The sequence below is a fragment of the Myotis davidii genome, unplaced genomic scaffold (genome assembly GCF_000327345.1).
Source record: "Myotis davidii unplaced genomic scaffold, ASM32734v1 scaffold836, whole genome shotgun sequence".
In the NCBI taxonomy this organism is placed as follows: Eukaryota; Metazoa; Chordata; class Mammalia; order Chiroptera; family Vespertilionidae; genus Myotis; species Myotis davidii.
In genome coordinates, this window is record NW_006287465.1 from 183,183 (window position 1) to 194,782 (window position 11,600).

Sequence of the window (11,600 nt, forward strand, 5' to 3'; positions counted from 1 at the left end):
TAGATTAGAGACCTGGTTCATGGGTGGGATCCAGCTGGTTTGCCCTGAAGGGTGTTCTGGATCAGGGTGGGGGTCCTGCTGGGGGGCCTGGCCAGCCAGGTGAGGGGCTGAGGGCCATTTTCAGGCTGGCCACACCCCCTTCAGGATGGGGGTCCCCACTGGGGTGCCTGGCCACCCTGGGTGAGGGGTTGATGGCTATTTGCAGGCTAGTCAAGCCCCCTACCCCATGGGCATATGGGCAGCCTGGGTGAGGTGCTTATGGCCATTTTCAGGCTGGCTACACACCCCCAGTGACCCAAGCTCCCAGCCTCTCCTTTTTTGCTTTTTTCTGGGATTTATTTATGTTCTATAATTGAAACTTTGTAGCCCTGAGCGGACGCCAGAGCTAGCCAGGGCAGGAGGGAAGCTTGGATTCCTCCATCACCAGGGCAACCCAAGCCTCCTGCTCGCTCCAGCTCCATGGCTGCCACCATCTTGGGTTAATTTGCATTCTTGCTCCTGATTGGCTGGTGGGCATGGCTGGTGGGTGTAGTGGAGTGACAGAGTGATGGTTAATTTGCATTTTTCTCTTTTATTAGTGTAGATATAGATTTCATGGCATAATTTATTTATGAGTCCACTTTTTTAAAGTGTTGTGTTTTGTGTTAATCTTCACCTGATATTTTTTCCATTGTTTTTCAAAGAGAATAATAAGGGTGAGAAGGAGGGAGAGACACAGAAAGAAACATCAATGTGTGAGAGTCAATCCACTGGTTACCTTCCACACATGCTGAGTGGAGGCAAGGAGTGAACCTGTAATCCAGGAATGTTTCTGTGACTAGGAATCAAACCCGTGACCCCTCAGTATGTGGGCAGATGCTCTAAACGCTTAACACCAGCCAGGGCAAGAGCTATTTTGTAGGATTTGTCTCATTGTTTCCTCAATATTATATTCAGAGCAATCTTTCTAGGAGAACTACAACACAGATGAAGCAAATAATTCTTTGTAATATACTTTTCTACTTGAGGCCCAGTGCATGAATTCATGCCTGGGTGGGGTCCAGCCAGCCAGCCCTATTGGGGCTGATCTGGGGCCAACCTGCAGGGGGGAGTGGCCGTGGGATATTGGCTGGCTGGCCCTGATCCCACTGAGCCAGTTGGCCAGCCACAGTGCGCATGATGGTGACCGGTTGCTTGGCTTTTGTATATATTGATTATGAAAATTCCCATCAAAGACCTTATTTTACATTGTCTTATAAATCACTGTTATTAGGATCATCTTTGGAAACTTAGAAAAATGAGTTGATTGGCCCATATAAAACAGAACCACTCTTAAAGTAAAACAAACCTCTACACCTACCTTTTTTCTCAGTTTTCCTCTGATATGACATAACCTCTTTACACCATCAAAACACATTGCTTCTAATCGTCCATTTCCCAACATTTTGATTACCTGAGCATACTCTGAGGTGGGTAAAAAAAAGAGAATATGAGATACTATTTAATTTTTCTTAAAATGTTAATAAGTGAAATTAACATAGTTGATAACTTCATTTTTACTACTACTCAATTCAGGTCAAACTATTTTTTTAAAAGGTAAAAATTGATAAGCAAAATGCGTATTTTACCCTAGGAGAACTTTTTCAAGGAGACACATGTTTTAATAAAAAAAAATGAAAAGAAAACCATCACATTCTTTAATAATTTTTAAAGAACTTTAATTCTTTAAAGTCCTTGAATTTGAGGGTTTTCAATTCTGAATTCTATTGTCATGTTATGGTAGAATTCTCAGATGACTTCTAAGGTTCTATCACGTGGTGTACATGCTTAGTATAATCTCCTACACTTACGAGGAGATGCAACTTTTTAATATAATGGGCTAGTCATATCCTTAAATAGGTTATGATAGGTTGTGTCACATGGTAAATGGTGATGGGGTAGACACTTCCATGTCTATGTTACATTATATAAAAGTGGAGGGGGGTTTGGAGTCACAAAATTAGAAATATGAAAGGCTATGGAATGAGCTATGCTACGATTGTTATCAGTCTACAAGCTAGCAAGCAAGAGAACAAAAGTGTTATTTGTCCAACCACAGGGAATTGAACTTAGTCAATAAAAATGTGAAGTTAGACCCTTTAGCATTTCTTGCATTGCTGGTTTGGTGGTAATAGTGGTAATATTTTAATTATCTACTTATTTTAAGTAAATCAGTTCATGATTATATGCTCTCCTCACATTGTCAGAATGGCTATCATCAACAAATCAACAAACGACAGGTGCTGGCAAGGATGTGGAGAAAAAGGAACTCTCGCGCATTGCTGGTGGGAATGCAGACTGGTGCAGCCACTTTGGAGAACAGTATGGAATTTCCTCAAAAAGTTAAAAATGGAATTCCCATTTGACCCCGTAATTCCACTTCTAAAACTATATCCCAAGAAACCAGAAGTACCAATCAGAAAGGATATATGCACCCTTATGTTAATAGCAGCACAATGTGTCAGCATTTTGAAAAACCATAACTTAACTCTGGTGCTGTGTCACATATAGAAGTTTTTTGATATTTGCAACCATAGTAAAACAAAGATTTATATTTTTGATATTTTATATTTAAATGCCATTTAACAAAGAAAAATCAACCAAAAAAATGAGTTTGCATGTCACCTCTGACACACGTGTCATAGGTTTGCCATCAATGACATAAACCAAAGAACAAGAATAGATCCAGATAACTGGCAGGAGAGAGGGGGCATTAGAGAGCAACCAAAGGACTTGTATGCATGCATATTAGCATAACCAATGGATACAAGACACTGAAGCAATTGGGGAAAAGAAGACATATGTAAAATTTTAAACAATAATAAAAATAATTTGGAAAAAAATAGAATATACTCATCAATAAAAAAGAATGAAAAAAAAATATATATATATATAGTGAAGTTAGAAAAGGATCTCAGGCACCAAGAAGGAAACCTGGATGGCATCCTAATTTCAACTTTGAGACACCTTGAGCAGAGAAACCAGTTTAGTCCTGCCCAGACTTCTTATCTATAGAAACTGTGGAATAATAAATGGATGTTTAAGCCACTTAAAAAAAAATTATATAGCCTTTTCCAGCTATACTATTTACTCCCCCCTTTCAAAGTAAATAAAAGTCTACAAAAATCAATGATTTGGCCTAAGTGGAATTTCCATTACAAGCCCTCTCTTATCAGAAATATTTTAATTATCTACTTTTTTAAGTAAATCAGTTCACTCCTGTCTTCATGATTATATGCTCTCCTTTTATACAACAAAGTAACTCATTCCAGAGTGTATCATATAATTCTGGTTTATTCATCTTTCTCATTTAGATACCAGCTCAATCACGGCTCTTCTTTCACTCAAAAACTTTAGGGGCAAAATAGATTAGTTATAAGCTTTTGTTTACTTTAGAATACCATAGCAATTAAGGTTCTTTAAAAAATGTTCCTGATAAAATGTCAAATATTTAACTGAAATATTCCCAGTATACTCAAGAGGCCAACTAATTCCAGTACCCCAAGAAAAGATTGATAATACATGAGAATTAGAAAGCATGGGTCCTGGCCAGTTTGGCTCAGTGGATAGAGCATCAGTCTGCAAAGTGAAAGGTCCTGGGCTCAATTCCGGTCAAGGACACATGCCTGGGTTTGTGGGTTTGATCCCCAGTGGGGGGTGGGGGGGACATGCAGGAGGCAGCCAATCAAATGATTCTCTCTCATCACTGATATTTCTATCTCTCTCTCCTTCCTCTCTGAAACCAATAAAAATACATCTGGATAAAAATTAGGTGGAAATTTATGGACTCATATTATGACACTAGAGGCCCGGTGCACGAAAATTCGTGCCCTCGGTGGGGGGGGGGGGGGCTCCGCTTGGCCTGCCCCCTGAGGGGTTGCCCCATGGAGAGCAGGCCTAAACTGTAGACTGGCCTCCCTCTGCAGGAGGCAACCAAACCATCAGGGGAAGGCCATGCCCTTATCATGCCACTGCTGCAGCCACTGCCAGCTACCATGGCTTGCCTAACCCTTGATCTGGCCCTCATTGTCTGAGCCTCAGGCCCTTGCAGTGGCAGCCGCCATCCATAGCCTGCCTGAGCCTTGGACCAGCCCTGGCAGCAGCAGCTTATAGATTAGTTATAAGCTTTTGTTTACTGAGCCTTGGCCCTATCAACAGCAACCGCTATCCTTGGCCGGCCTAAGCCTCAGGCAAGCAGCTGAGGCTTTGTTTGGAAGGATGTCCAGAAGAAGTCTGCCATAGTTAGCATATTACCCTTTTATTAGTATAGACTTCTGTTAGTTTAACATTTTTTTTAAATGGAAAAACCAAATGCTCCAATTTATTATCTTAATTTTTTTGTATCTTGGAATACAGTTTTAATCCAATAGTATTGTCAATTATAACATTACTAGAGGCCTGGTGCACAAAAATTTATGCACTCGGGAGGGTCCCTTTGCCCTCTTGCAGTCTGGGACCCCTCGGAAGATGTCCACCTGTTGGCTTAGGCCCGCTACCTGGGAGATCAGGCCCAAGCTGGCAGACAGACATCCCTCTGGGGTGACCAGCCAGGCAGTCCTCGGGGGATGTCCACTTACCAGCAGGAAGCAGACCTAAGCTGCAGTTGGACATCCTTAGTGTTCCTGAGGAGGCGGGGGAGGCTCCCACCACCACCGCCACCGTGCTGGCTGCCATCTTCCTGGCTTGTGGCTGAATAGAGCTCCCCCTGTGGAGCACACTGACCACCAGGAGACAGCTCCTGCATTGAGCATCTGCACCCTAGTGGTCAGTGTGTGTCATAGAGACCAGTCATTCCCATTCTGCTGTTAGGATCCATTTGCATGTTACCCTTTTATTTTATAGGATAGAGACCTAGTGCACGGGTGTGGGCCAGCTGTTTTGCCCTGAAGGGTGTCCCAGATCAGGGTGGAGGTCCCGCTGGGGTGCCTGGCCAGCCTGGGTGAGAGGCTGATGGCTGTTTGCAGGGTGGTCACACCACCTTCAGAGTGGGGGTCCCCACTGGGTTCCTGGCCAGCTTGGGTGAGGGGCTGATGGCTGTTTGCAGGCTGGTCAAGCCCCCCTCAGTGGGGATCCTTACCCTATGGAGGTTTGGGCAGCCTGGGTGAGGGGCTGATAGCTGTTTTCAGACTGGCCACACTCCCTTAGGAAGAGGGGTACCCACTGAGGTGCCTGGCCAGTCTAGGTGAGGGTCTGAGGGCTCATCTCAGGCTGGCCAAGCCCATGGCAATGGAAGCTTCCAACCTCTCCTTTTTTTCTTTTTATTCTGGAGTTTATTTATCTTCTATAACTGAAACTTTGTAGCCTTGAGTGGAGCTCAGAGCCGGCTGCAGCAGGCAGGAAGCTTGGCTTCCTCCATCACTGGGGCAATCAAGCTGCCTGCTTGCTCCACCTCCATGGCTGCTGGCTGCCATCTTGGTTGGGTTAATTTGCATATAATCACTCAGAATGGCTGGTGGGCGTGGCTTAAGGCATAGCAAAGGAACCATCAATTTGCATGTTTGTCTTTTATTAGTGTAGACTAGAGGCCCGGTGAACAAAAATTTGTGCACTTGGGGGGGGGGGAGAGGTCCCTCAACCCATCCTGTGCCCTCGCAGTCTGGGATCCCTTGGGGGATCTCCACCTGCTGGCTTAGGCCCAATCCCCAGGGGATAAGGCCTAAGCTGGCAGTTAGACATCCTTCTGGCAGCCCGGGAGCAACTTGGGGCATGTCCACTTGCCAGCGGGGAGCAGGCCAAAGCTGCAGTCGGACATCCTTAGCGTTGCTGAGGAGGAGGGAGAGGCTCCCGCCACCACCGCTGTGCTGTCCCACCACCGCTGTGCTGTCAGCCATCAGCCTGACTTGTGGCTGAGCAGAGCTCCCCCTGTGGGAGTGCACTGACCACCAGGGAGCAGCTCCTGCATTGAGCGTCTGCCCTCTGGTGGTCAATGTGTGTCATAGCCCCCTGCGGGTCAGTGTGTGTTATAGTGACCAATCATTCTCGATCGTTCTGCTGTTAGGGTCAATTTGTATATTACCCTTTTATTATATAGGACAGATACCTGGTGCATGGGTGGGGCCAGCTGGTCTGCCCTGAAGGGTGTCCCAGATCAGGGTGGAGGTCCCGCTGGGGTGCCTGGCCAGCCTGGGTGAGGGGCGGATGGCTGTCTGCAGGCTGGCCAAGCCCCCCAGTGGGGACCCTCATCCTTTGGGGATTTGGCCAGCCTGGGTGAGGGGCGGATGGCTGTCTGCAGGCTGGCCAAGCCCCCCAGTGGGGACCCTCATCCTTTGGGGATTTGGCCAGCCTGGGTGAGGGGCGGATGGCTGTCTGCAGGCTGGCCAAGCCCCCCAGTGGGGACCCTCATCCTTTGGGGATTTGGCCAGCCTGGGTGAGGGGCGGATGGCTGTCTGCAGGCTGGCCAAGCCCCCCAGTGGGGACCCTCATCCTTTGGGGATTTGGCCAGCCTGGGTGAGGGGCGGATGGCTGTCTGCAGGCTGGCCAAGCCCCCCAGTGGGGACCCTCATCCTTTGGGGATTTGGCCAGCCTGGGTGAGGGGCGGATGGCTGTCTGCAGGCTGGCCAAGCCCCCCAGTGGGGACCCTCATCCTTTGGGGATTTGGCCAGCCTGGGTGAGGGGCTGAGGGCCATTTTCAGGCTGGCCACGCCCCCCAGCAACCCTAGCTCTGAGCCTCTCCTTTTTTTCTGGGATTTATTTATTTTCTATAATTGAAACTTTGTAGCTTCTAGCATAGCCCGGGGCCAGCCAGGGCAGGCAAGAAGCTTGGCTTCCTCCTTCGCCTGCCCTACTCCAAGCCTCCTACTCGCTCCATCTCAATGGCTTCCGCCATCTTAGTTGGGTTAATTTGCATACTCACTCCCGATTGGCTTGTGGGTATAGCTTGAGTTTATCGGAGGAACAGTTATTTTGCATGTTTCTCTTTTATTATATAGGATATACTATTGGCATTAGAGAACTAATAACGAATTACCATGGTCACAAATAACCACGGTCTATTGAATAATATATAACATTACTCATTACCACCATACTAGAGTATGAAATTTTCAATGATAGCATACAGATTTAATTTGCTCTCATCCCTAAAATTAAAATTCACTGTCAGATCATGCTCTTCCTCACAAAACAAAGGAAACTATAGTTACAAAAAATGCCACCAATTAATCTTCTACCTAGACCTAGTATATAACCAATTATTTAACAAATTCTGAAGAAGTAAAAAGGATTACAAATGAGGAAAAGCAAAGTAGAGACATTGGAATAACTACTTAAGATTATGCATTTGATCCATTTGATGTTAAAGACTAAAATTCACACTGAAAATAAAAATGTTAATAATTTTTAAAAAACTTACCTTGGCCATCCTCTTTAAAGACCAATTCTCTTTTTTCAGATTCATTCTCATTCTTACCTCTACGCCTGTTTTTACCTCCTTTACCTAATTGAGTAAAAAAGTGAATAAAAAAAGTCAAATGTATTAATGTATATTTTACATTATTATGAAACAAGCTAGAATAAGGCCCATAAGCTTTACAAAATCACTGAGAGAAAAAATATATCATCATTTAAATCACAGTATAACACTAACAGAACTCTAAGTAAGATTTTTAAGAATTAATTTTATTTAGTTTCCTAATCAGTTACATTTTAATGTGCCAAAGGTTCCCTGTTGTCTTTTACCAGATTAAACTATATTAACCCCCTATCCTTTTCAACATTTGTATTTGAATTTTTTGGACATAAAAGTATGTCTTATATAAACATAAATAAGCAGAGTAAAAGTTCCATTATCAGAGAAAACTATTAACATCTTATGACCTATGCTTTCCAAATGAAAATAGAACTCTTATAATCCACTAAATAATTTGTGCTAAATGTGTTTTGATGTCAATAACCACAAACTGCAATGGATAGTTCAATGGTTAAAGTATATTTAATCCCTTCTTTTGGTTATTTCTAATGTTTCATTGTTGAATTGAATGCTGAATTGAAGATTATTCCACAAAAAAAAAAAAACATCCAAAGCATAAATTTACATAGAATTTCTGGGTTAAAGGTTATGTTTTCACTTCCATCATCTTTTGATGAGCTATACTAATTTTCATTCCCATCATCAAAGAAGAAATATTATTTAGTCCTCTGCTTTAACCACCATGCTAAGATATAAAATACTTAAAAATTTTCAATGTTTGCTTTTATTATAGTTGAACATATTTGGATGGTTATAATTTTATTTCACTGTAAGATTTTCTACCGAATAATCAAGGAACTAGGGCTCTTCTCCATAGCATCTTATTCCTATTACAGGAACTAAACCACAAAGTGGTCATTTACAATAGGTGAAAGAGAAGCTATAAGAGGTAATTACAGGGATTCCTGGGAAGAGTTCAAAGCAAAAAGTTCACATCCCAAGCACAATTTAAAATGTGCAACTGGCCACAGTAAAGACAGCATACATGTTCTTGAATGTATTTTCTAGGACCGTCCTTTCTGGAGCAATCTCTGTGATGTAGTAAAAGGGATGTGGACTGCCCTAACCAGTTTGGATCAGTGGATAGAGCATTGGCCTGCGAACTCAAGGGTCTCAGGTTCGATTCTTGTCAAGGGCATGTACCTTGTTTGCGGGCACATACCTAGTAGGAAGTGTGCAGGAGGCAGCTGATCGATGTTTCTCTCTCATTGATGTTTTTAACTCTCTAACCCTCTCCCTTCCTCTCTGTAAAAAATCAATAAAGTACATTTTTAAAAAAGGGGATGTGAATCTCCCCAAGTTCTCAATACATCGATATTCACTATCTTATGCATTAGGATACATTTAACCTGATTTCCTAGAAGGGAAAGCCTAGGATCCATTAGGGCAAGGATTATAACTGCTTTGCATACTAAAACATATATATACAAGCATTTGCCATTTTTTCAAAAGAGCAAGCCAAAAAGTGTTTCATCCATTTCTAAAGGAGTGGCAATTTTTAAATACATGTAACAACACCATGTAATAGAATATACTTTAAAATCTCTTGAAAAAGATTGGAACAGATCATATTAATTGTGTATTCTAATATTTTATTTTGTCCTCTTCTTAAAAGTAAACTAAACCAAAATTCACAATCTTCCCTAAACAAATCAAATACCTTTCTTAGGAATTTAGTTTAAAAGTCCTAAAGAACCAAGGGAAAACTTATTTGTCTAAAGGTGGATTTGTACAGAGAAATAGCATCAACATTAGTCAGCTACTAAGTGCCAATTTTTAGTAACTCAATGTCCCTAATCAGGACTATTCATTTTAGAGTATACAGGTTAGTGAGTTATATACTTGAAAATCTCATCACTAGAAATAAAGGTAAGACCCCTTTTAAAGTGATCTAGTTATCACCTGTGAGTTAATCTTCAATTTTAGAGACTAGCAGAAAGCTATCAGCATTTTCTATCATGTAGTTAGCAAAATACTCTGTCTCTCCCAGAAATTAACAGTAAACCATTGGTACAAAAATGATTTAGACAATTGATTTGGGGGACCCAGACAACATTGCACTGAATGCATGGAACTGGGACCAAGAACCGCTAGGAATAAGTGGTGACATGTACAAAGAGGAAATGAAGAATCCCTGGAGCCACCTGTGAAGCAGAAAGGAGAACATAGGTAGGTCTGGAATCTAAGAATGAATTATTAAATATTTCTTGTAGGCTGTGAAAAAAGGCCGTTTCTTATGAAAAATACATTCTCAGGTTTGTATAGTCGCGTTTTTCTGGAGATATTGTAAGGCCATTTAAAGTATTAGAACATCTCTGGTCTGTAACAAGTTGCAGAATTTCTTTCAAAAATTAGTGTGCAAGTGTTCTGCTTTACACGCGAGGAGTCTAATTTTGGAAGTACTGAGTAAATTTGTTCTCAATTATGACGCTTTGTGAACGGTTTGCCTTAGTGAAATAAAAGAGCAGATAGAAATCTTTACGCGACAATGTTACTAGAAACGAAGGCTGAAAACTCTGCTAAATATTTAACACATCTTTTAGAAAAGAATGTTAAACTCTGTGAATGGCTGGAGGAAAGTGAATCTCCAAAGATGAAGCTAAGCATGTGTCAAGAATTCGCATACTGTTAAGGGGAAGTATTTTCAACAACAGTTAACTGCCCATAAAGAAACCAGTGAAGCAGGAATTAATCCTTGAAAGCTAAAAACTGATTCAGAAGTCTTGGGAAGGCCTGAAGGACCAGGTCTCAGGAATCCCTGTAACGGATTCCCTGGAATCCCTAGAAAAATGGCGTCGGCTCCAACCCAATGTGACTAAACTTCCCAGCTCCTCTCCCGAACCCAGAACGCCCGGATCGCCCAGCCGCAAAAGGAAAGGAAGACTGGTAAATGCGGTTTGGTCCCGAACCACGGCTGAAACTACTGGACTGAACAGACCGTGGTACCAACGAACTACCTTTATTCTTGGGCATGATGGTGCCGGCTTCCGGGCGGTTGGGATCTGATGGTGCCTGCGCAACGGCGACTCCTCCAAGAGGCACACAAGACGAAACAATCACAGACGTCAAGGAAGTGTTGCAACTGAATTCCACAGCGATCACAAGACAACCACGCTCCTATATAAGCAAATGGCTCCGCAGCCGCTGACGTAGTTTTTCCGCGCCTTCACTTGGGCCCGCCTCCTCTCCTCGCTTCCTTCCCCTTCCTCCCATCTTCCCCATCTACTGCGCCTGCGTACCAGAGTGACTGACGCTTGTTAAAGCAAGAGATGCTAGCGTGGTAATGGGGTGACGGTCTAAAGATAAAGTAAATAAATCCTTGGAAAACAACCGAGAGGCGGAGCTGGGGGAAAATAAAAAGCCGTGTCAACGATGGAATACATTAAGTTTTGGCGTCCGTGTTGAAGAGAGTATGAATTACTACCACTTGCGACTGCTTTGTAACATTCCTATCTAGCAGTTTCTAGAAGTTGCTGATTCATCAGCTCTAACTTCTTACCTAAAATTGCTCAGCTAAACTTGGAATACTGATGAAGGGCAAGACACATAATGTGTAAGATGTTTGTTACTATGTTTTCTTCTTTAATTTCCCCGTTTTATTTTTCAAATTAAAATGATACTTTTATAATGTGTATGTTTAAGGTGTACAAGATATAAAATATACTATGTATTGTAATATAATTACTATGTAATAATGAAGAAATAAAATGGGTTCACTGTAATCAATCTGTTACATTACTAAAATAGTATTGAATCATGAGAAATTATTCTATTGTTACTGTAAATATCCTAGGGACTTAAGTTATTCACCTTCCCAGGCTTGAATCAATATACATCCAGCCTCCAACTATCTCATTACACTTTGAAATAAAGCTATCCAGCTTACCTAATGTTCATTATCCAAACCTAATCTTATATAATAAAAGCCTAATAGGCAAATGGTCCCCTCAACTGGGAGTTCAAATAGAGGGCTCATACTCAATATAATAAAGGCTATTTGCCCTAACCAGTTTGGCTTAGTGGATAGAGCGTCAGCCTGCGGACTGAGGGGTCCCGGGTTCGATTCCGGCCAGGGGCATGTACCTTGGTTGCGGGCACATTCCCAGTTGGGGTT

The 11,600-nt window shown here is 42.6% G+C and overlaps 1 protein-coding gene across 3 annotated transcripts in view; it reads right to left on the reverse strand.

The window, feature by feature from the left end:
* The window catches only part of LOC102775226 (eukaryotic translation initiation factor 1A, X-chromosomal), a 45,438-nt gene extending 34,734 nt beyond the window's left edge, over positions 1–10,704 (reverse strand). For 2 of the 3 annotated variants that reach the window (XM_015561055.1, XM_015561054.1), the window contains exons 1-3: positions 10,444–10,704; positions 7,370–7,453; positions 1,340–1,443 (exon numbers count right to left, since the gene is read on the reverse strand). In XM_015561055.1, coding sequence (XP_015416541.1) covers positions 1,340–1,443; positions 7,370–7,453; positions 10,444–10,459 — 204 coding nt within the window. In that variant the 5' untranslated portion in view covers positions 10,460–10,704. The remainder of the gene's footprint in view (positions 1–1,339; positions 1,444–7,369; positions 7,454–10,443) is intronic. The other variant, XM_006759344.2, reaches the window with a different exon arrangement.
* Positions 10,705–11,600: the final 896 nt, after the last annotated feature.